Source organism: Astyanax mexicanus, chromosome 14 (genome assembly GCF_023375975.1).
Source record: "Astyanax mexicanus isolate ESR-SI-001 chromosome 14, AstMex3_surface, whole genome shotgun sequence".
Lineage (NCBI taxonomy): Eukaryota > Metazoa > Chordata > Actinopteri > Characiformes > Acestrorhamphidae > Astyanax > Astyanax mexicanus.
Genome location: NC_064421.1, coordinates 31593519 through 31619521, shown reverse-complemented (window position 1 = coordinate 31619521; position 26003 = coordinate 31593519). Strand labels below are relative to the sequence as shown.

General features: G+C 37.6%; 2 protein-coding genes across 2 annotated transcripts; both read left to right on the top strand.

Moving 5' to 3' along the window:
* The first annotated feature begins 5743 nt into the window (after positions 1-5743).
* On the top strand, positions 5744-16366 carry zmpste24 (zinc metallopeptidase, STE24 homolog). Its single transcript, XM_007244601.4, has 10 exons — positions 5744-6169; positions 8144-8290; positions 8891-8977; positions 9090-9206; positions 9704-9856; positions 9956-10097; positions 10281-10465; positions 12310-12414; positions 12555-12698; positions 13956-16366. The coding sequence occupies exons 1-10, from the start codon at positions 6062-6064 to the stop codon at positions 14178-14180; spliced, it is 1413 nt and encodes a 470-aa protein (XP_007244663.1). The 5' UTR covers positions 5744-6061; the 3' UTR covers positions 14181-16366.
* A 3930-nt stretch (positions 16367-20296) lies between these two features.
* atp5if1b (ATP synthase inhibitory factor subunit 1b) lies at positions 20297-23689 on the top strand. Its single transcript, XM_007244600.4, has 3 exons — positions 20297-20476; positions 22458-22570; positions 23416-23689. The coding sequence occupies exons 1-3, from the start codon at positions 20408-20410 to the stop codon at positions 23555-23557; spliced, it is 324 nt and encodes a 107-aa protein (XP_007244662.2). The 5' UTR covers positions 20297-20407; the 3' UTR covers positions 23558-23689.
* Positions 23690-26003: the final 2314 nt, after the last annotated feature.

Genomic DNA, 26003 nt, shown 5'->3' with positions numbered 1-26003 from the left:
TGCTGCGTCCCGATCCCGCTGCTAAATCTCACAGCGAGGGGGCGGGGCTTCCCCAACAGCAAACTGCCTCTGCTCCGCGCGCCGCAAAACCAGCAAACTGATTGGCTGTTTCTACTGAGAGGCGTGACTTAATACCTGAACCGGCTCCGTGATTGGTCCGGTCTGTCTCCTCATTAATAGTACAGCTGACCTGAGCGAACTGATATCATTTTTGGGGGGGACAAATCCACCTGTTTCTAATATTGGGTGGGACATGTCCCACCCATCCCCCCCGGTTCCTACGCCTATGACCAGAAGCCATAGAGAAATTATCAATCAGTTCAAGAGCAAGGGGAATTTGAGAGGCATCTTTAAGGAAAAGTGTTGTGTCATCAGCCAGTTGGCTTATGATAATATTTCTATCTCCTATATTTATTCCTTTTAAAAAACTCCTGGATATATAAAGAGTAAGAAATTGGGAAGCATTTAAAAATAAATAAGGCGAGATTGGACAACCTTGTTTAATCCCATGTGCCACCATAAATCTTGGGGATGTACCAAATTGTAGTTTAACTGAACTACTATTATTTTTGTATAAGGTTTTCACAGTTTTACAAAAATATTCTCCAAAACCAAGCTTGGAGAGAGCTTTAAGAATGAAGCCATGTTCTAGTACATCAAAAGCTTTATAGAAGTCAAGGAACAACAAAAAACTATTATCATTTACAAAATCATTGTAATCCAACAGATCTAAAACCAGTCTGATATTATTTGTAATATGTCTTTTACTCATAAAACCTGATTGGGATTCGTCTATTACAGAATCCAAAACCTCTTTGATCCTTCCAGCGAAAATAAGAGCCTCTTTCTCTCTATCTTTTCTTCATTTGCTCTATTGTTTTTAGCCAAAGCACTTCCAAAATTCCTTAAGAACTTTCCCATCTCATATTTTAGAAGCTCCCAGTTTTTACCATAAATCATTTGTGTCTCTGCCCTTTGCCAATAGACCTTAATTAATACACTAATTTGCTGCTTCACTTTCTCATAATTTAGAATAGAACTATTTAGTTTCCAAAGTAGAGCCTTTGTAAGCCCCAAAGAACATCCTGGTGTCAAGGTTAGCGATAGATAAATTCCCCTGTGATCTGTAAAAGGACTACTGGTAATATTCACAACAATATCATTATTTTTTACATTTTTAGAAAGTAACCAATAATCAATCCTAGACTTCCTAGAACAGTTCTTATTGCACCAAGTGTATTGAAGCTTGTCTGGGAATTTCTCTCTCCAAATGTCTGTTAAATCAAATTTGTCGATAAAACACTTTAGTAACGGGTTCAGAGGCATAGACTTTCCTGGTGGGCTTCTGTCAATCACATTATTCATCGGAATATTAAAATCCCCCCCAATAATAAGGAGAGCATCTGGGTATTTTGAAAGTAAGTGTGAGATTTTACTATCCAATTTATTAAACAGAATATTATTTTCAGCCTGGGCATTGTATCCATATATGTTAACCAATATTAAGAAAGATTTTTCAAGTGTGATTACCATTATCAAAAAGTGCCCAACAGAATCTATGTCAGTTCCCAAAATACTTCCATTAAATTTATTCTTAAAGATTCCCACCCCGGCTGACCGCTCTGACCCATGTGCTAACCAAATATCATTTCCCCACTGTGATCTCCAAAAACCTTTATCATTAGAAACTGAGTGACTTTCTTGAACAAAACAAAAATCCGTCTTGAATTTCTTTGCAAACAAAAAAATTGCCTTTCTTTTCACATTGTTTTTGAGACCCCTAACATTAAGAGAAAACAAGGATAACGACATACACACTGAAAACTATCAACGTGCTATGTAGAACAGTTTAACCTTTTCTTAACAACGTTTGGAGACTAAAGTTTACGAAACTTAACAAGGAAGCTTCAAACCATTTCCTAATCACAGATAGTGATTTTTTTTTCTTTCTTTTTTTTTTTTTTTATTAATTTTAGAATGTAAAAACGTTTTCAGGATTGAAGATATATAACCAATTTTAACCCATGCAAGAGAGATATTGAAAGGGATATATTTAAAGGAGTGTACTTATTCCCTTTTAATTTGAGTGTCTTTTGTTTAGTATATATAACAAGTGATTATTGTTAACAATTGACACGTCACTTTCATACCCTTTTTTTTTTTCATTTATCAAATCAAGATGACCCATATAAAGGAAAGTACATTCTTACAAAATCCCACAATGAAAAAGGAGGCTATATCCAGCCTACCATCTTCTCATATATCCACAACTTTTTTGCCATCCACGTAAGCAAAGGGACCTCTAAAACCTGCCTTTTTCCCTTCTTTTCTCGCTTTCTCAATCAGTGGCCAAAGCTTGTTCCGGGCATCTTTTGCACTCTGTGACAGATCTTCAAAAATTCTTATTTTCTTGTCTTTGAGGAAGGCTGAGGACCTCGCATCCCGCCAAATTCTGTCCCTCACAGAACGAGACAGAAACTGCACAATGATGCGGCGACACGACTGTAGATCATTGGACCGGGGGCCCAGTCTGTGAGCAATGTCCACAGAGAGAGGCAGCTGTTCAGCTATGTCGGGGGAGACTTTGCTGAACACATCAATGAGAATTTTCTTGACGTTTTCCCCATGTTGCTCCTTAATCCCAGCAACACGTAGATTCCATCTCCTCTTATACTCATCCAAATCCTCAACTTTAGCACAAAGCTCTTTATTTTCTTTCTCCTGCATTTCCACTTTTCTTTTCAGCGTTTGGACCGTGGTAGACACCTCATCCACTTGTTTCCCCAAGAATTCAAGAGTCTCTACTATACTTCTAATGGAAGCCGTATTTTCTTTGACCGTCGTCTCGAGAGACTGCAGTCGACTGAGGGACTCGATTTGCATTTTTTCAATTCTCTCCATTACCGTGAGCAGATGAGAGTTTGGGATGGATTCTGCCAACTTGGCTGTCTCTCCTTTTTTGACTTCTTTGCTGCATGCTTCGGAGTTTCTGGCGTAAGAGGTGTTTCCATCGGTTCTGTTTCACTGTTATCAAGAGCAGTGACTAAGGATTTTCTGGCATAAGAGTGCATTACTTCGCGAATGTTTTCCTCCGACATGTTTTTTTTTTTTTTCCCTCCTCTTCAGCACACGAAGAGTGGGATCAAGAGCCCTGGTAACTTTTTCCGCTGAAGTTAAAACTAATTAAAGTGCATTAGGTAGCGAGTAAACCCATTCCTCTGTGGCAGCAGGATTACCAGCTCAAGAACGGAAAGCTCTTCAACATTAAAGTTGCATTGTAAGTTCGGTTTGAAGCTTTACCTTGCAGAGCTACACCAACACGATGCACCTACAGCAGCGCCATCTTGGCTCCCTATTACCGTTTTAGAGTAATAGTCATGAGCGTAGGAAGTGACGTCGCTGTTCCTAGGACACTTCCGTTCAGCAGTAAACAGCATTCAAAACAGTGGACGTAACTTTTTAATTTAACATGAATGCAAACTTAACCTAATCTGAGAGTCACGAACATTGAAAATTAGGTCAAATTGTTCTTTAAACAAGTAAACTATGGAGGACCAAAAATTACATAAGTATAAATAAATACACATATAAATGTATAAATATGTAAACAAATAAATGAATAAATAAATGAATGATGAAATTAATAAATATATATATAAATGCACATATAAATGTATAAATAAATAAATATATATATATAAATAAATACGTGCACAAATAATTGTATAGGTAAATAAATTAATTAATAAATACATTTCTTATTTTTATATGTATTTATTCATTTATATGTGCATTTATTTATGTCAACATTTATTTATTTATTCATTTATTTATTTAAACATTTATTTATTTATACTTATGTCATTTTTGGTCCTCCATACACGCCTGCTTTCGTTTTTCACACTGCTAACCTGCCTGCAATTACAGTGTCTGCTCACAACTTCTCCCTCCTTCTTATCTATAAATCATGCAGAGTACGTTTTGGATAGCGTTTGACTTGCTCCAACCTCACCATACACTATAGTGATGCCTTCTCTACTATAAGAACAAATATTCCCAACTTTTCCACTGAGAAAGTAATTATATGCGTCCAAACTGCGGTGCGCTTTCACTGCCTCCGTTTCAACAAGATAGTGATCACATCTGGGTAGGTCACCTCTGTCAAGCGTTTTAAATCAGAGGAAAAAAAACTTCCCTCTTAAATCCTTATCAAAAGGATCGGGAAAAGCGAAAAGTTGAAAATAGCGCCACCGGAAGCGTCGAAGGAACAGACATGCGCAGTAGCTTTGTTATTGTTTTCCTCATTGAAACTGTCTATATAAAACTTTAGTTATTTGTGTTTATTTATTTACATTTAAATAATAAATATGTATCTAAAACATAATAATATATGATTATTACTATTAGTATTAGTATTATTATTATTATTATTATTATTATTAGCAAAACCCCTATAGAGGAGTGGTTCTGCAGGTGGTGACCACAGACCTTTTAGTGCTCATCCAGGACGGCACATCAATGCAAGCTGTCCAGAGCATGGAGCAGGTACCAGGAGACAGGCCAGGACACTAGGAGACATTGAGGGGGCCATAGAAGGGCAACAACCCAGCAGTGGAACCGCTACGTTATCATACCTGTCAAGTCTCCCGTTTTGGCCGGGAAACTACCGTATTTTACTCCTCTTTCCCGCCGTCCTCCCGTATTAGTAACTTTATTATTGAGGCGACTGTCCGCTGTGTGTTTCTTAACCAATCGTGGTGCCGGTTCAAGAAGTCCCGCCTTTCAGGAGAAACAGCCAATCAGCTTGCTGGTTTTAAGGAGCGCGGAGGAGGGTCAGTGTGGGGAACCCTGATCACTGCCATAAAATTGTGTTTTCCAGGCAGCGGATCCAACTAGTCAGCTAATAAACAGTCCTTTACTGAGTTTACCTGTTAAAATCCCTTAGCTCCCTATCGACCATAGATCAATCATTATGTATACCCAGCAGTGCATTAGACACATTATACCACCACTTACTTCATTAAGTGCCTTCAAACAGAGACAGCTCTAGAATATGCAGTAGAATATGCAGGAACAGGGTGTAGAAACACTGCTTGCAACGTGACCTTTGTTCATTTGTAGTTCACAGTAACACCACAGTAAGACCTCATGTCCTGAGTAAATAGAGGGGTTCCAGGTAATTATATGTTTTGAGCAACTATACAGCAACTTAGTCAATAGTGTGCCAATGTTTAAGCAAATTTGAGAAAAGTATAAAGAGAAAGAATGTTGCAAAAGAAATGCTAGTTATTTTTTATATATGTGTTGTGAATGTTACGAAATATTTTTTTTAATAGTTCAGGACTAGTTTTAGGGCTTGTTAGTGTAATTTATTATTTAGAAGGGGTAGAAGAGGTTGAGCTGGAGAAAGAAAAAATGTGGAGAGGACTGAAATTAACTTAATATTATTAATTGAAAAAAAGTTGGGCTAGTTGGATGGCTCGAAGCGGGCGGCGGAAAATTTCCCTTATTTATAAATCCAAAACTTGACAGGTATGTACGTTATGATAAGTTAATATGTATTTTTAAATATTTAAAAATATATGTAATACTAATATTTATTTTTGGTGTTCATTTATTAACATTTAAATAATGAATTATATATTTAAAAAAAATATATATATACCTTCTGTTTAAATAAATAAATACATTCATTAAAATAAAACGTTAGGTAGGATCTAACGTTGCTGAGCCTCTGTTTCAGCCCGAGCCCCCGCAGCCTGCACTCACTAACACATGAACAAGGAGGGAAGCGGTGGATGATGATTTAACCCTGTCAGCGTCCCCCGAACCCCAGTTTAACCCGAGTTTATCTCCAGTCTGATGAGCAGAATCCCCGCAGGCTTGACAGGCAGCTGAGCGGTGTAGTATCTGCAGGCCTGTGGATCTGAGGAGCTGTATCCGCCGCTGTGAATGAATGGTAGCCTGTTAGCCGGAGAGCTAACCGCTGATCTGCGCTGATCCTCCTGCTGCTGCGTCTCACCGCCGCTTCTCTCTGAGCAGTGATCAGAAACTCAGGACCATGCTGGCGGAGCTGCTGCAGCTGCCCGTGCAGGATCAGATATTCTACGCGGTGCTGGTGTTCTCATGGACGGTGTATCTGTGGGAGGCCTACCTCGCCTACAGACAGGTAACTGACCCAACGCCCTCAGTGAGATACAGATACAGTATCTACCGATCATATCCCTCTCAGGCTTCAGTTTCTTCTCCTCACATCCGCTCTTAACATTTCTCTGGTTTTATCTTACAAGATCTCTCCTTACATAAACACATTTACAACCTGAAACCGTCTGTGTCCACTGTTCTACTGTATGTAAATAACCTGTGTTAAATCTAATTTAATTTACTTTGTACTTGAACTTATGACTTGAAGTCTGTTTTGGCCTTTCACTTTTCTCTGCAAGTTGATTTGACTACATAATACATGTTTTTTTCAACTTGCCAATTTAAGTTTAAAATACAGATGTTTTCTCAAAATGAGCTTTATTTACTTCCAGTATTCCAGTATTTTTTAGCTAATTTTAGTTATTTAAGTTCTTAGGGGGGTGGCTTTCTGGGTAGCCTGGGGGAAACAACTACACACTGATGGTGAGTGAAGGGTTGAAGTAGACACACCCACTATGCACGTAAATGGTGGCAGGAGCCAATAGGAAAGGTGTGAGCAATAACTCGCAGTTTGAGGTTCATTTAACTAATTCCAAATTTAGACTTCAATGAACTAACATAAAACCCTGTGCTGAAAGGATAAAAGCCCATAAAAGATATAATCACTTAATATAATTTGATGATAATGATACATTAAAAAAGTAAGTTATCATAACTTACTGTTTAATTATTTTTTTACAGTGCTCTATTGTAGTGAGTCAATAAATGGGCGATAAATGGCACTAAAATAATGTTACAATATTTCACTAGCGGTGTGCCATATCGTATCGTACACAATAATATCACCAACATTTTTTTATATTGTGAATATTATACCCTGAAATATTGTGCCATATCACCCACCCCTAATTATCACATCAGGGTTTTTTTTATTATTTGTTTTTACTGTTTTTAGCATTCAAAGCTTTTAATAAAACTTGAAAATTTTATTCACTTCATAAGAAAACTGATTTAAGGATTAAAGGAGAACTTAGAAGTAAAACATGATCAAGAGTACTAATGTTTGTTAAATAGCCCATCTGTTGCAGCTTAACAAGATGCAGTGACTTTGTGCTTTTTGTCCAGTACGCTTTACAATAGCCGCTTCAGTGCATATTTTGCCCTGATAAATCACTTTTTACACCCGTTATTCAGGTTTAAAGTAGCTTCACACCTCATTGGTAGAATCGGAGAGCTCTGACATTTAAAACGAGGCATTAATAACTTAATAAGCTCTGGACATCAACATCACTGTTCTGATCATGAGCATAGAAATATATACATGAACACCGCATAGCCTGCCTCCTGGCATAACAGCCGGCCGCCATATTGGAGGAGTCAACCATGCGCCCCCAGTGTATAATAATCACAACTCTACCAATTTTTGCCCGATTTGTAACAAACAGCAGAGCTGTAGTAATGATTGAGAAAGCTGTCACACATTACAAATATGTGTTTTCATGCTGAAATACTTTGTATTATGCTTTTTGACAAAGACAGACAATGATATATTGCATATTTCTTTTTTTAGTCTAATCTTGGAAATCTGAAGTGCATTATTAATATCATGACATGTTGGTTATCATTTATCATTTATGTCTGGTGAAATTTGTTGTAGATGTTCTAATATAATATATAATCTATATATATGTTGTAATGTCAGATTTTCTAATATTGTGCAGCCATACTAAGCAGTGTTTACATACTACAGTTTTTACTACAGCATCCACTGAGTTTCAAAGAAACAGTGAATGATCAGGTGCCCTAATACTTTTGTCAAAATAGTTTATATTGTTATGTGTATGTGCACATATTTTAAAACTTTCTAAATATTATTTTTTAATAATGAAAGTGTCGTTTTTTTGCCACATTTCACACAGTAAAATATAAATTAAACGAATATTTTGATTGTGCTTGTTAACCTACTCTCACACCATGTTTGTATGTTTCATCACCTCAGCGAAGGATATACAGGTCGACTATGCATGTGCCCACTGAGCTGGGGAAGATTATGGACTCGGAGACGTTCGAGAAGTCACGACTCTACCAGCTGGACAAAAGCAACTTCGGCTTCTGGTCTGGACTTTACTCTGAGACTGAGGGAACGGTGAGTACATGTGAATACACGAGTGCATATATGTGTAAGAAGAAAGGACACCAGCAATCTTCTGCAGAGATTAGTTCCAGGTCTAATCTACTTTATAGAAGAAGTAATTAGGAGACAGTTTGGAGCATTTCTATTGGTCCATTCATAATAAATTTGATGCAATGTAAAGATACAATGCAAGGTTCATAATAGTGCTGTGTTTTGGCAAGAACTTAGCAAAACAATACCCACCATGATACAGGGCTTGTAATTCAATACATCACAGTATATTGTAATACTGCAAGTAAGATGATGTATCACGAATGTTTGAATCAACTTTCAGGAAAACTCTCACACATCATGTTTATAAAATCTGAGGAAGAGATAACTTTATTTATTATGCAGTAAATGATATGTTTGGTTTTAAACACAAAATCAAATTAACTACTGTCTGCCACAAATCTTCACATGTAAACTAATAGATTTAAATCCTTAAAAATACTGTTTTGGAAAATCAAAACAGACTCCTCCTGATAGCTGTGCTTCCCATCTGTAAACCCCTCTTGCACTGCACAGTTATGTCCTGCATGCTTTTAATGATCTTGTTCTCTTGTTAATCAGCTGATTCTGCTGTTGGGAGGGATCCCCTTCCTCTGGAAGATCTCGGGAAATCTGACTGCTCGATTTGGTCTGGGACCAGAGTATGAGGTGCCTCGTAACTTTAATGCCATAATTTGGCAATAAAGCACTAAAGCAATAAAGTCAATACTGTTTTACTCCTACACTCCTCTACATGTGTTTTTTTTTTTTCTTCCTGTAGATCTCCCAGTCTTTGGTCTTCTTGATGCTGGCAACTTTGTTCAGTGCCTTCACAGGTCTACCATGGAGCCTGTACAACACCTTTGTCATTGAGGAGAAGCACGGATTCAACCAGCAGGTGAGCTGATATATATATATATATATATATATATATATATATATATATATATATATATATATATATATATATATATATATATATATATATATATAATTTCAACAATGTTCTGTGATTAACTGCTGGAGCAATTAGCATTAGTGGCTAACCGCTAATGTCGCCTAACTGCTGCCCGACAGCGCTAAACTGAGGAACCTTGAGTGTTCTGGTAAACCAGGGCCATATAAGCTAGAGGTTTGTTGCATATAGCTTGTTTTAACACTGAAAACACGCAGGCTACTGGCCGATAATACTCACCTTTGAATACCAAACGCTTTTCTGGTAAAGCTAATACCGCTGGAGAACTAAAATAAAACTCCTGTATAACACTGCACTTCAGCAGAGTGGCTTTACTGCTCTTTACATCCTTACAACCACAAGGTGCACTGACGATTTTTGGGAAATTTTAAGTATTTCAAGTGCACCTTATAGTGCTGTACCTTCTGTCTCTCCCTCAGACATTAGGGTTCTTCCTGAAGGATGCCCTAAAGAAGTTTGCAGTGACTCAGTGTATTCTTCTCCCTGTGACCTCTCTTCTGCTCTACATCATAAAAATCGGTGGAGATTACTTCTTCATCTACGCCTGGCTCTTCACTCTCATCGTCTCTCTGGTTAGTACCTGGCCCTATTGATGTACATGTAATGGATTTCTCTTAACTAAGCATTGCTTATTAAGTCTTTCATTTATCTCCTTTATTTCCACTATGAAGGTGCTGGTGACCATCTACGCTGACTACATTGCCCCACTGTTTGATAAGTTCACACCACTGCCAGATGGAGAGCTAAAAACAGATATTGAGAGCATGTCCAAATCCATCAGCTTCCCTCTCACCAAGATCTATGTGGTTGAAGGTACTGGAACACCTACTAACTGTAACTTTACTATACAAAAAGAATTTGTCAAAGTTTTCCAGTTGTGCAGTAAAGTTCTCTTATTTAAGCATAATTAATATCCATTACATTTGAAAGTATTTTTCTGTATTCAATAATGGTTGTCTTGACAGTCAGCTGCATTTAATTTCCCACTGTCTCCAGGTTCTAAAAGGTCATCTCACAGTAACGCCTACTTCTACGGTTTCTTCAAGAACAAGAGGATTGTACTGTTCGACACGCTGCTGGAGGATTACTCCCCTCTGAACCAGAGCGGTGAGGGGGAGGCTGCTACAGAGCAGAAGGAGGAGAGCGAGGTGTCAGGTGACGAGAGCAAGCCCAAACCCAAGGTCAGTACCATGCCACTGCTGTATATGAGGCTGGCAGTGAGGGATTGTTGTGCTGTGTCATCCATTGTATCTAAGGGTGTTTTTGTACACCTAAAAGTCTGGACCAATGTCTAAACAAAGGAACAATACCAGTTCTGTTTCTTCTTCTGTTGTCAGATAGACTGAGCCCCTTAAAGGCACACTATGAACATTTTTCCAGTAATTGATTTGTTTCATACCATCACAGATGATTAAATGGGTCATTACAGGGCAAACATAGGTTCTCTTGGCCTTCCTTGCAGCCTGTAGGGGGAAAAACACGCTAGCAAGTTCACCCACAGGCTCAGAAGTCTTAGGCATCGCAAGAGTCAGTCTTAGGCCTGCACGATATTGACAACATTTGACATTGCAGTGTTTTTGTTTTGTTTTTTTCAACAATATCATGATTTTAAGCAGTGCAGGACCTGTGACCTGTGTCAGTGATAAGGACCAACTGAGAGCTGAGTCAGCGATTTAGAATCAGCTGAGCACTCAAAACCCGAGGAAAACAGCAAAACAACAATAATTGGCCCTTTAATCTGGCTTTTAAATGGCATTTTAAAAGGTGAATAAGAGTTTTTTTCTTGGATTGAAAGCGTGATTTCAGCTGTAACTGGAAATATCTGGGGACTGACGTGCCCAGCCATGTGGAGGCGTCTGTGAGCTGATGTATCGGAACAGAGTCGCAGCGCTTTCCTCCGAGTGCATTGTGATGCTACTCAGTGATGCTGACTTCACATGTTTCAAGGGAGGCATGTGCTAGTCTTCACCCTCCTTGCGTTGTGGCACTACTAGTGATGGGGAGGCCTAATGAGTGGGTTGGTTAATTGATCTTGTGAATTGGTCTGTCCAGACTAGCGTTTACTTATGATCCAAGTATGGTTTAATTTTTATTTATTTTTGATTGTATGTTACTTTTAACTATGCAATGAACAAACCGGTTTGCCGGACCGCTGTGCTCAAAACAATCGCGCATGGCGAGGGAGAGGAACTGTAAGAAAAGCATAACAATACAGTGAACATAACAGTGACCATTTACTCCCGACCAAGGGTTGCATAGTGTGCCTTTAAAAAAGAGTTTTCACACTGCAGTGGAACTGAATCGGGTGATCTGTACTGAGCCTTACTTTTGGGTCGGACCAAATTTTGGTCTCTTTCTCCAGACTGTGGTTCACCACACCTTTCAGACCTGCTGTTTTGGTTTGGACCAGACTTCAACCCATAGGAGCCCAGAACCAGTTCGGAATGTTATTACAAAATCCAAAATTGGGTCAGATAAAATAATTGAGCAGCTCTTTATTGTGATAGTATACACATATTTTAGGTTAAAATCCTGATGTAGCATTAATTTTACCTTTAACTTAGACTTGGGGAAATGGTCAGAACTACTTGTGTACTTCAATAAAACATTTGTGTTGTTTGTAAAAGGGTTAATATAGACCTGTAGAAAAGTACAAAAAGAACACTTATAAAATTAGCTAGTATATGTTTTTTTTTAACCAGCACTAACGTAGCACTCCTACATTCTGTAAATAAGGTCAGATGAAGGGACATAGATTATCACACTGTCCTGCAGTGATGCTTTCAGAATGTTCAGCTTGTGTCACTCAGGGACTTGGGTAAATTTTAAAGTGAAGGACCAAGAGTTGTAAGGAACCTAACACAGTTGTTAAATGGTCTGTGACAAACATACAGCACCATGGGCTCTTTGGGGTTTAAAAATTGTTTGGTCCAGACCAAACAAGTTACTTGTTTTTTTTTTTTTTGTTATTACTGTCCAATCTATTGTATGTTTTGCCCTATTTATGTGTCTACTTTTAAAACAGAACAAGAAGCAAGGCTGCAGTAACCCAGAGGTTCTGGCTGTTCTTGGTCATGAACTGGGCCACTGGAAACTGGGCCACACCATAAAGAACATCATCATTAGCCAGGTGAGCTGGCCATCACACTCACTCTGAACATCTCACAAGATCTATGAAGAAAAGCCATTCTGGGTGATAAGCAGCATGAAACATTTTCTGTTTACAATTTAAACTGTTAATTAAAAGCTGTTGCTCTTTTTACTCCACAGATGAACTCCTTCCTCTGCTTTTTCCTTTTTGCTGCTCTGATTGGTCGGAAAGAACTCTTCTTGGCCTTTGGATTCAATGACAGCCAGCCAACCCTCATTGGGCTGATGATCATTTTCCAGTTCATCTTCTCACCATACAACGAGGTACGGTGAATACCATTAATGCTTCTGTTTTACCAGCAGATCACAGGATTTCCCCGCAGGCAACATTTCCCTTGATTCATTCTCTTCTCTTTAATTTTTAATGATTTGATATCTGCTGCTGGTCAAACTAAACACATTATGTATTTATGTATTTGGGTTTATTCTAATGTTAGATTTTTGTAATATTATATGGAGTTAACTATGACTAATACTCTCGCTACCATTCTACCACTGACTTTCTGTTTATTTAGATTATTCTGATGTAATATAGAGCTAATTACAGGTGGACACTCACTGACCACTGACTTTGTTTATTTCTGTTTAATTGAATGTTATATAGAGCTTATTACAGGTAGACACTCTCACTGATCACTGACTGTTTATTTGGGTTTAAAATTCTAATGTTATATAGAGTTAATTACAGGTAGGCACTCTCACTAACCTCAGACTTTGTTTTGGGTTATTCAAATATTATATAGAGCTAATTACAGGTAGACACTCACTGATCAGTAATTTTGTTTATTCCTGTTTAATTGAATGTTATATAGAGCTAATTACGGGTAGACACTCTCACTGACCTCAGATTTGTTTTGGGTTATTGAAATATTATATAATATATTATATGTAATATTACATATCGACACTTACTAACCACTGACTATGTTTATTTGGGGTTATTTTAATGTTATACAGAATTAATTATAGGTAGACACTCTTACTGACCACTGACTGTTTATTTTGGTTTATTCTAATGTTATATTAAGCTAATTACAGGAAGACATTCGCTGACAACTGAATTAATGTTTATTTATCTGGGTTTATTTTAATGTTATACAGAGTTAATTACAGGTAGACACTCTCACTAACCTCAGACTTTGTTTATTTCTGTTTAATTGAATGTTATATAGAGCTTATTACAGGTAGACGCTCTTACTGATTACTGACTGTTTATTTCGGTTTAAAATTCTAATGCTATATAGAGTTAATTACAAGTAGACACTCTCACTGAACACCGAGTTTATGTTTATCTGGGTTTAATTTAATTTTATATAGAGTTAATTACAAGTAGACACTCTCACTGAACACTGAGTTAATGTTTATTTGGGTTTAGTATTACAATGTTAGAGTAAATCTGAGATCAATCTTCTTGTTGTGAAACGTTTAAAAAACGTTCTTAAACTAGAGGTTCTCACAGTTCTGTACAGTAAATATTACGATTTATAAATTCACCCCCTTCTCCTCACTCCTGTTTTCCAGTTGCTGTCGTTCTGTCTGACTGTGCTGAGTCGTCGGTTCGAGTTCCAGGCAGACAGGTTTGCTCGGGGCCTGGGTCGATCCGCTGAGCTTTACTCGGCTCTCATCAAGCTCAACAAAGACAACTTGGGCTTTCCAGTGGCCGACTGGCTGTTCTCCATGTGGCACTACTCCCACCCGCCACTGTTGGAGCGCCTGAGAGCCCTCACCGGCCCTAAGCAGGACTGACGGTTCCACAAGAGGGCGCCGCGCTCACCACCCAGGAAGGGCCAGCGCCGGCCTCTGCTGGCCATTTAAAAAGCAAAATCTTTTCTCAATCTCCTTTTTATTATATATTTTTTGTTTTATTTCAGTATTTTCTGATCCCTTGGTGTGTATCAGTTAGTTGAGTTTAAACTAGTTTGAACTTGTGCCGTGGTTTCCAGCTGCAGTCTTGTTGAACTTCCAAGTATTTTCATTTTTCCCTAACGCACCTTATCCAGGTCTCTCAGTAAGTGACCTACCTATTCATGCAATGTTTACAAATGGGCTGTTGAGAGATTGGACAAACTTTGGTTACGAAATGTTGTTGAGTTTGTTTGGCTTAAAACCTTGAACTACCCAACTGTGGTATTTTTATATTTAATCCATCACAGCAGTGCCACCATACAAAACAAGTGTACACACTGTACATTTAGATATTTCAGCAATAACCGAGCTGTGCGCTACAGCTTCCCATGAACCTGAATGGGTTTTTCATTTGACATTTGACCAATTTGTCCAGTTTTGCAACATTTGCAATGTGTGCATTTGCGATATAATGCATTTGTGGGCGGAGCATGGCTAGGTCATCTGTCAAGCCCTTTATAAAATGGATTAGGTGGGTTGGGAGAGGGGAAAATCTGTTCCTATGACTGCAGCTGAAAACTGCTGGCCTAAGTGGCTTTAACTGAACAAGGGCTTGAGGAAGCTGACCTTACTGACTGATCATGTTAGCGCTCACTATCTGAGCACCTAGGTTTATGTTTATGCATTTAGTTATGTTTGCTATGTTTGTTTGGAGATTTTGTCTCATTCCAATTAAGTAGTCCCAGTTTTAGAAAGGCCAGAATTCAGCTGTTTCTGCAGTTTGCTGCTTTCCCTGCTCAAGCACCCCAAGGACTATTGGTGGAACAGTGCGTAGAATCACGTGTGCTTCAGGAGGGAAATCGCCCGACTGCTTTAGACTTTGTTTCTTTTCAATGCCCCTTTAGGCAGGACCTCCTGAGACTCCTTAAAAAGGTGAATTTTTATGTATTCCCATGGTCAAGCGAAATATTTTTGATCATTTCAGTTCGTCACCTCGGGAACAGGCATTTGTTTTACTTTGGAACCAAAAAGATTCTGATCAATTTGTAAATAGTGTTAATTTTTTTTGTTAATTGAGAGCAACTTACAAGCATACGGTACAAATTTGAGAAATGTTGAAGGAATAGTTAGCAATTTTCTGAAAATGTTTTATTGTTTAGTTTCTTTTCATTCTCAGTGCCTGTGTGTGTGTATGTGTGAGTGGCAGGAGTGCTTCTAAGGGAATGGTGTGTGTGTAGGAGTGATGAGTCTAATCCCATCTCATTTTCTCAGTTTCATGATTTCATGCAAAGTTCCACATTCTTACTTGAAGGGAAACCTTTTGTTCCTAATTTTTTTAATGTAGGTCTGCACAGTATATAGATAAATACATACAAGATAAATACTGGAATTGGGGATATTGGAAATATTACAATATATTAAACAGTGAAAACTGGGGTGAAAGTTCAGCACCCACAGAAGCTCTCACCTGTTGTTAGTTGTAATTGGTCAGGCTGCTCACAGGACACAGTGAACAGAATTATGATTGGTTAGAGGGCTTATATGCATGCCTTCTGTAACAACAGGCCAATATTGCGCAGCTCTACTTCCTTCAGTACATTCAGACAAGAGTGTACTTTGTTTCTCTACGTTTTTGAACATTAGCATTTGAAGCAACAGTTATAAACCATTAATCAGGACTTAAGGGCTGCCGTTACAATACGTCAAGTTTGCATGATAAAATTTGGAACACAGCCCCCAAGATATCCACCGTGATCTCTACCACTGGAACTGGCTGAAAAAGACTGAAATTACAACAGATCCTATCATTCAGAGGATTCCTCCTCATCATCCTCCTCCTTCAGATAGTGGTGGCTTGGTCATGTGATCAGGCATCATGAGCTGCGTCTCAATTGGCTCTCTGCTCCACACTAGGATGCTTATAGCGCTGAATTACCCACAAGGAGGAGGTTGAACATGAGATCTATTCTTCAGACTTAAACTCTTCATACTCCCCTTGGAAATCACCCTTTGCACTTCTACATTTGCGGTGTTTGATGTGACATTTACGGATGTGCTTTGTCTCATAATTAAAACCTTTCACAACGGCTTTGTCTGGATCTTTGTCTAATCTGTAACTCATGGCTTTGTGGTGTTGATAGATGTTAATGAACAAGGAAAAGTGATTTTGCACTGGGAGTACAGTATTGAAATGTGTACAGTCAATATCTATACTAGCCTTGTCCCAAAGCTTTGAAAAAATAGCCAACACATCGCAGCCTACGCAGGCCTTTATCAGGGCACAAAATTCTGTCTTGCTATGTTTTTTTTTTTTGGCAAAAAAATAGCATTTGCATATGAAAGGAAAAAAAAAATTTAAACTCTAGTTTAGAAATATGAATATGAACTTGTTTTCTTTGCATTATTTGAGGTGTGAAAGCTCTGCATCTTTTTTGTTATTTTAACCATTTCTCATTTTTTGCAAATAAATGAACTAAATGATGAAAGCATTCTTATCTGGAATTTGGGAGAAATGTTGTTCGTAGTTTATAGAATGAAACATTATTCATTTTACTCAAACATATACATATAAAAAGAAGAATCAAATAAACTGATTTAGAAACTGAAGTGGTCTCTTAATTTTTTCCAGAGTTGTATGTAATCTGACAAAAATACACAATGTATATCACAGAAAAGTTACAAAAATGTATTTTTCATTAGAAGTTCAAAACAAGAGTAAAAAGCAACAGCAAAATAAGCAGTTTATTCAGCTCATTCTCGGCAGCCTGTAGTCGGTCAGTCGTTTAATGTAGAGCAGATCTATTAAAATAGTGCTTTATGGGATTTTATCGTATAAATCTAAATATCAGTTGTCCGTTCATGTGTCTGTATTTTAACTTAACTAAGAGAAGACAGCCTCCCCCCTGTCCCCTACGAGGCTGAAGTTGGTTTGATATTCGCAGCTCCAGATTCGTTTGGCTCGATATTCGCAGCCTCGTATTCCCCGGCTGAAGTTGGTTTGATATTCGCAGCTGCCGCTTCACTGAACCACCGTGAACTAAAGGGAGCGTTCACAAACACCCGCTGTTTATATTAAACACCTCACAGATCAACACTGAAGGAGATAGAATGAAGAAAAGCAGTACAGCTGTTTATTAACAATGTAAATATACAATATCTTATTAAATGTAATTTTATATACACGACCTTTCATCACTTTTTTTCTCCAGTTTTACTTACAACATGAATTTGCTGTTCTAGTGTAATTCATTCATTTCCTGAGTAAAAAATATCTGAAGTAGAGATTTAGCCTCCTACTTTCAAGAAAACCTGGCATTATCCTGTCCGGAGCTAATTGTACATTGTAAAATATTTATTTTAATTACTGAATTTATAATTATATATTATAATAAATCATAAAAATATATATTTAATAAAATTATATTTTAAAAGCCATTGCGCTCAAAAAATATGAGGCAGATGTTCAAGTCCACTTTAAAATGAACTGGCAACATGGCATACCGATCCATAATGCACAAAATTTTTTTATATAAAGCTGATGTTCTAGTGTGATTTTTAAGGACTTTTTAATCTTGAGCCAGACCAAATACACATGATCTAAAGAGTACTAGTCTTCTACTTTAAGGAAAACCTGGAATTAGCCTGGCCCAAGCTGATTTTATACTCCATGTTGCCAGTTAATTTTAAAGTATAAAATCAGCTCGGGCCAGGCTAATTCCAGGTTTTCCTTAAAGTAGAAGACTAGTACTCTTTAGATCATGTGTATTTGGTCTGGCTCAAGATTAAAAAGTCCTTCAAAATCACACTGGAACATCAGCTTTATATTCATTTTTTGTGCAAAATGGCTCACTATGCCATGTTGCCAGTTCATTTTAAAGTATAAAATCAGCTCGGGCCAGGATAATTCCAAGTTGTCCTTAAAGAAGCAGACTAGTACTCTTCATATCATGTGTAGTTGTTCTGGCCCAAGATGAACAAATTCTTCAAAATTGTACTGGAACAGTGGCTTTTTTTTTGTGCAAAATGGCTTGTTACACCATGTTGCCAGTTAATTTTAAAGTAAAAAATCAGCTCGGGCCAGGCTAATTCCAGGTTTTTCTTAAAGTAGAAGACTAGTACCCTTCAGATCATGTGTATTTGGTCTGGCCCAAGATGAAAAAGTTCTTCAAAATTGTACTGGAACAGTGGCTTTTTTGTGCATTATGGATTGGCATGCAATGTTGCCAGTTAATTTTAAAGTATAAAATCAGCTCGGGCCAGGCTAATTCCAGGTTTTCCTTAAAGTAGAAGACTAGTACTCTTCAGATCATGTGTATTTGGTCTGGCCCAAGATTAAAAGGTCCTTCAAACTCACACTGGAACGTCAGCTTTATATTAAATTCTTTTGTGCATTATGGATCAGTATGCCATGTTGCCAGTTCATTTTACAGTATAAAATCAGCTCGGGCCGGCTAATTCCAGGTTTCCCTTAAATTAGAAGACTAGTACTCTTCAGATCATGTGTATTTGGTCTGGCCCAAGATGAAAACGTTCTTCAAAATTGTATTGGAACAGTGGCTTTTTTTGTGCATTATGGATCGGTATGCCATGTTGCCAGTTCATTTTAAAGTATAAAATCAGCTCGGGCCAGGCTAATTCCAGGTTTTCCTTAAAGTGGGAGAGTAGTTCTCTTCAGATCATGTGTATTTGGTCTGGCCCAAGATGAAAAAGTTCTTCAAAATTGTACTGGAACAGTGGCTTTTTTGTGCATTATGGATTGGCATGCAATGTTGCCAGTTAATTTTAAAGTATAAAATCAGCTCGGGCCAGGCTAATTCCAGGTTTTCCTTAAAGTAGAAGACTAGTACTCTTCAGATCATGTGTATTTGGTCTGGCCCAAGATGAAAACGTTCTTCAAAATTGTATTGGAACAGTGGCTTTTTTTTGTGCATTATGGATCGGTATGCCATGTTGCCAGTTCATTTTAAAGTATAAAATCAGCTTGGGCCAGGCTAATTCCAGGTTTTCCTTAAAGTGGGAGAGTAGTTCTCTTCAGATCATGTGTATTTGGTCTGGCCTAAGATGAAAAAGTCTGTCAAAATCACAATGGAACTACTGGCTTTATATTCATATTTTGTGTATTATGGCTCGCATGCCATGTTGCTAATTCATTTTACAGTATAAAATTGTCTCGGGCCAGGCAAATTTCAGGTTTTTCTTAAAGGGGAAGTCTAGAACTCTTCAACTTACGTTTATTTGTTTTGGCCCAAGATGAAATATCCTTCAAAATCACATTGGAACATTAGCTTTATATTCATTATATTTGTGTAAAATGGCTCGAGTACCATGTTGCTAATTCAATTTAAAGTATAAAATCAGCTCGGGCCAGGCTAATTCCAAGATTTCCTTAAATTAGAAGAATAGAACTCTTCAGATCATGTGTATTTGTTCTGGCCCAAGATGAGAAAAATCCTTTAAAATCACACTGGATCATCTGCCTCATATTTTTTTGAGCGCAATGGCTTTTAAAATACAATTTTATTAAATATATTTTTTTTATTATTTATTATAATATATAATTATAATTTTATTAATTAAAATAAATATTTTACAATATACAATTAGCTCCGGACAGGATAATGCCAGGTTTTCTTGAAAGTAGGAGGCTAAATCTCTATTTCAGATATTTTTTACTCAGGAAATGAATGAATTACACTAGAACAGCAAATTCATGTTGTAAGTAAAACTGGAGAAAAAAAGTGATGAAAGGTCGTGTATATAAAATTACATTTAATAAGATATTGTATATTTACATTGTTAATAAACAGCTGTACTGCTTTTCTTCATTCTATCTCCTTCAGTGTTGATCTGTGAGGTGTTTAATATAAACAGCGGGTGTTTGTGAACGCTCCCTTTAGTTCACGGTGGCAGTGAAGCGGCAGCTGCGAATATCAAACCAACTTCAGCCGGGGAATACGAGGCTGCGAATATCGAGCCAAACGAATCTGGAGCTGCGAATATCAAAGCAACTTCAGCCTCGTCTCCCCCCTCTGGTGTGCTGTAATGGTTCATCCCTGTTTGTGTTTGTTTTTGCAGGCAGGGGCATGTGTGTGTGAGAGAGTGTGAGTGTGAGGGAGTCTGCACTTACAATGTCAAGGTTTTTGAATCCGAACCTGAGAAGCTTCTTCTCCACCCAGATCAGGATGTCTTCAGATCAGGTACATTTCCGCTCTTTCCGGGGAAACTGACATTCTGAAGTCGAGTAGTGCTTGTCACTAGTTAATAATAATAGTAAGGTCGATTTAATTAAATGACCCTGTGTGTGTGTGTGTGTGCGCGCGCGTGTGCGTGTGCTGTGTGGTTGTGCCATTCTGAACAGAAATAACGTAACACTTAGCCTTCTGTAGCATGATTAATCTGTTGGGAAACCACTGCTTCAGCACGATTGCCTTTTAACTGCATAATGTTGCTATCTTGCTCTTAGGTAACAAACATAAAAAATAGGCCTTAATATAGGCTTTTACATTTTTTTTTACATATAAAATAATTAAGGGACAGTATAATAATAATAACGAAAATGATAAATGATTTGCTGCCATAGAAGACTATTATAATAAATTAAATTAAGGTGCTAAATCTGACATTCCTATCAGCCGGTGCCTCAGCAGTGTAAATTAGCCACAATGCTAATGGCCGGGGCCTCTGCAGTGTAAATTAGCCACAATGCTAATGGCCGGGGCCTCAACAGTGTAAATTAGCCGCAATGCTAACTACTGGGGCCTCAGCAGTTTTAATTAGCCGCGATGCTAATGGCCGGGGCCTCAGCAGTGTAAATTAGCCACAATGCTAATGGCCGGGGCCTCAGCAGTGTAAATTAGCCGCAATGCTAACTACTGGGGCCTCAGCAGTTTTAATTAGCCGCGATGCTAACGGCCGGGGCCTCAGCAGTGTAAATTAGCCACAATGCTAATGGCCGGGGCCTCAGCAGTGTAAATTAGCCGCAATGCTAACTACTGGGGCCTCAGCAGTTTTAATTAGCCGCGATGCTAACAGCCGGGGCCTCAGCAGTGTAAATTAGCCACAATGCTAATGGCCGGGGCCTCAGCAGTGTACTTTAGCCGCAATGCTATCTACTGGGGCCTCAGCAGTTTAAATTAGCCGCAATGCTAACGGCCAGGGCCTCAGCAGTGTAAATTAGCCACAATGCTAACGGTCGGGGCCTCAGCAGTGTAAATTAGCCTTGTTGCTAAAGACTGGAGCCTCAGCAGTGTAAATTAGCCACAAAGCTAATGGTCGGGGCCTCAGCTGCGTAAATTAGCCACAATTCTAACTGCTGGGGCCTCAGAAGTGTAACTTACATTAGCGAAACCCAGATATTAAACCCACAACCCTGTCATCAGTATTTCAGTGTTTTGTCTTATCTGGTTCAGTATGTAAGTGATATTTTCCAGATTTTACAGCATTCGAATGCAGTATAAAACACTGCCCTCTCTGATTAACCACAGAAAATACATACAAATCTTTATTTTTATACTTAAAAAATGAGTAGGAATATTTTAAATCTGCATTATCATCAATTCATCTCTGCCAGTTCATTGTAAATGTACAGCACATGTCAAAAGTTGTATAATTTATTACATTGTAAATTTAATAGTGAAAACCTTAAAGCTATACAGGAACACTTTTTGTAAACAAATTAAACAAACCAGAATATGTTTTATGCTGTAGACTTTTCCAAGTAGCACATTTATCTTTGAGGACAGATCTGCACCCTCTTGCAAACTATTTTAATCTCGGTGTCTTCATGAGGTAGAATCACCTGGAATAGTTTTCTCAGGGTCTTGAAGGAGTTCCTGGGGGTGCTGAGCATTAGTTGCTGCGTTTTTGTCACAATGTGCTGCATCTCAGTTGGGTTTAGGTCAGGGTATTGTGGAGGACTAACACTTTTGTTTTTATGTCTTTAATATTAATCTGTAATGTAGAAAATAAATTAAATTAAGAAAAACATTGAATGAGAAGGTGTGTAACTGATATTGTGTATTATAAACTATTATTATTTCACTATTGAGTTGGCTAACAATCCCCTGTGTTTAACTTAAACACACACACATGCACATAATCGTATATATATATATATATATATATATAACTTTCAGCATAACCTCTGTAACATATCTGTGTTTGTTTCCTATTGTGAAGCTGGGAGAGCTTGGGAAAGGAGCAGGGAAGGGAGGAGGAGGCGGAGGCTCTGTGAGGGAGGCAGGAGGAGCATTTGGGAAGAGGCAGGCAGCTGAGGAGGAGATGTACTTTAAGTAAGTAAAGTCCTGTTCTGACTTGTAGTGGAATTGTAACGTGCTGTATTATGCCCCTTTAATTATTGGCTTATTATTGAGTTATTAATCTTAAGTCTTATGCAGTGACTACTATGAATTATCGTAAGATTACTATTACTGTCACTGTACTGTGTCAAGGAATGTGGACCCACATGTAGACCTAATTTAAAATTATTTAAACTTATTTTATTAATTTTGAAAGGTTATGACAAAACAGCTTATTAATATATATTTATTTTTGTGTATAAATCCAAGATTAGAGTTACATTTATTATATACACATAAATACAAAATACATATTTTGTATTTAGGTGTATATGACACGTATTACCATGCTAATTGTTGTACATATCCTTATAGCTCCTGCAAACATTGATGATAGTGGAGTATTATATATGTTAAGTATAAAGATTAAAAAGAGACTAACCTTGTGGTTAATGCATAGCCATTATGCCTGTATTTTTGTTATCCATGATCCATCTATGTCTCTTTTTCTTACTTCCACCTTCTTTCTCTCTCACTCTTTCTCTCTGTTTTGTTCTCTCTGTTTATTTCTTCTTCACACCCTTCTTTCTTTCTTTCTTTCTTTCTTTCTCTCTTTGTTCCTCCCTCTCACCCCTTCTTATTTCTCCCTTTCTTTCTCCCTTTCTTTCTCTTTCTCTCTCTCTCTCTTTCTCCCTCTCACCCTCTCTCTTTTTCTTTCTCTCTGTCTCTGCCTCTCTCTGTTTCTGATTTTCTCTGTAATTCTTCCTCTTACCCTATTTTTATCTCTCTCTCTATCTCTCTCTCCCTCTCACCCTATTTCTCTCTCTCTCTGTCTGTAGGAGGAAAGAGCAGGAACAGTTGGCCTCTCTGAGACAGCACCATAAGGAAGAGATTGACCATCATAAGAAGGAGATTGAGCGTATACAGCAGGAGATTAGCCGCCATGAGGGCAAGATTTGCAAACTTGAAAAAAATGACTAGCTTTCTGGCAACAAATGCTCACCACAATCTCCTTCAGCTTTGATGTTAACATTTTTGCCGTTTGTTTGTAGGCTTGATTTGTTGATTGTATTTGTTTCAAGTTCAATAAAAGAAGGGATATTAAGACGCTGATATTTCTTTACAAACGTCTTACTCACTTCCATTTAGCAGGATAATACCATAAAGTTGCTTCCCATTGTGTATGAATAGCTTTGGGTACTTTGCACAAATACTGTGTGGCCTCGTTCTAAAAATAAGGACGTTAAAGATAAAACACACTTTTTAACCTTATATATCAGTGTATAATATTTGTTTTGTACAATTGTAGAGTAAAAAGAGGCAAAGAGTAACTTGCAAAAATATATGAACTCTAAAAGATATAAGCACTCTGATAAATTTGACAGAGATCTTAGACCTTAATTTGCCTGTTAGGATTATGGCTTGTTTACAGCCATCATTATGAACGGTCAGTTAATGCATATTTCAAATGTTTATACATACCCAAATACTCCAACTTTGTCCAAAAAATGGGTTCTATTAAGCAGCTGCCTAGCACCCTGAAGATTAAACAAGGCAGAAGAAGCTGTAAGAAAAGAGAGCAAAGAGTTTTATATTTACTATACTTTCTCAATTAAAATGTAATTAAGAAATGACTGTAAACAGGACCTCCACTTGATTGCAAAAGACCTTCAGGGAGATTTAGCTGTAAGCTTTGAGAGTTGTGCAAAACCTCTCCAATCATTAAACATTGGGGTGGATCAGTCATGTTTTGGGGTTGTTTTGTAGCGAGTGCCGTGGGGAACATGTCAATGGTAGAAGGAAAAATTAATTAATTTATATTCCAACAAATTTTAGAAGCAAACAGAACACCATCTTTAAAAAGTTAAAAAAAAAATATTATCCTAAACACCTCAAAATCAACAAGCTGAGGGTTGTACCATAGCCCTCCGAGTACACTCATCTGAACATTGCTGATAATCTGTGGATAGACCTCAAAACAGAAGGGCATGCAAGATGGCCATGGACTCTTACAGAACTAGAAGACTTTTGCAAGGAAAAATGGATGAAAATCCCTAAACCAAAAATTTAAAGACTCGTGGGTGGCTACAAAAAGCTTTCTGTTCATGGAAAGTTAAAATTACTTAAATCATCTACAGTAAACTAACTTGCTTTTTATATTGTGTGTAGAGAGGAACTAGTGCCAAAAAAAAAAAACCCTACTGTGAAAAAAATGTAAATGCAGTCCAGAATATTCATTGCTTTTCACATATACATAAAGAATATGTGCCAATTTTAAATGCAAAAACACTGTTACATTACATGTCACTGCATTTGAGCTCTTTGTTAAAAAGACAACACACAAGAATTTACATTTTCAAAACCAAATGCTAAAATTTGTGTCAGAATTGCACTAAAAATGCAATCAGCTCAATGGCTACTGATGGGCGGATGATAAAGCCCACTGAAGCTGTTGAAGCTTCTTCCTGATTGGGCCGAAAAAGATGGAGGCATTAAAGCCTCAGAAAAGAGTGATATCTGGTGGCTGAAATAAATTATTACAGCCTGCACTTTACTACAAAGCAAATAAAGCCTGTGAGATGTACTGGTCACTCAATATCTGTTCTGATCTGCTGATAACCATCTGTAATTATTAAAGTAATGCAATAAATACTTGATTGTTGTCATTATTAAAAATCACAATAAATATAATGTTTTTTTTAATATGATTAGAATAAATATTTTGCCAGTGTATAGTGACCCTGGCATTTGAACAAGTAAATGTGGTGAAACGCAAACAGGGCCATGTAAAGCAGTAAGCAGAGGTGTGGCTGTGAATTTTTTCAAACCACAAACAAGTGCAATAAACTGGGACCAGATGAACAGTGTTACAAAGATATATATTTTTAAGAATAAAAGTTTCTCAGCAGTGTTGGGTTTAAGCCTGTTTCTTCTTTGGCATACTATTTCTCCTGCCTATATATGGTATTTGTGAAATAAATACACTTTACAGACCAAAACACTAGAACACATGTTAAGTCATGTGACTTAAGTCATTAAGTCATTGTTTCTCCTGAAATTAAGAAAATTAAAAGGAGTCTGTCCTGTCTTTTTTGTAGTAACTGTTTACTGCCCAGAGAACACTGTCTATTTGATTTTGGAGCATTGCTGTTAAGATTTGATTGCATTCAGTGATAAGAGTGTTAATGTGGTCGTTTTGCTGGAAAATCATGGTCCCAGCTCATCCTCAACTCATCCTATCCAAACGTAGTGAAAGTAGCTCTATAATTTTAGAGAACACAGTTCTCTACACTGCTTCACAGCTTAGAGCATATGCCTGGCATTAGGCATGGTCCCAGCAGCTTTATGTTCATTCAGATTCCTATTCTATTGCCAATAATTCTCTACAAAGACTATATAGGCTGTTTGAGCGCATTTGCACATCTTT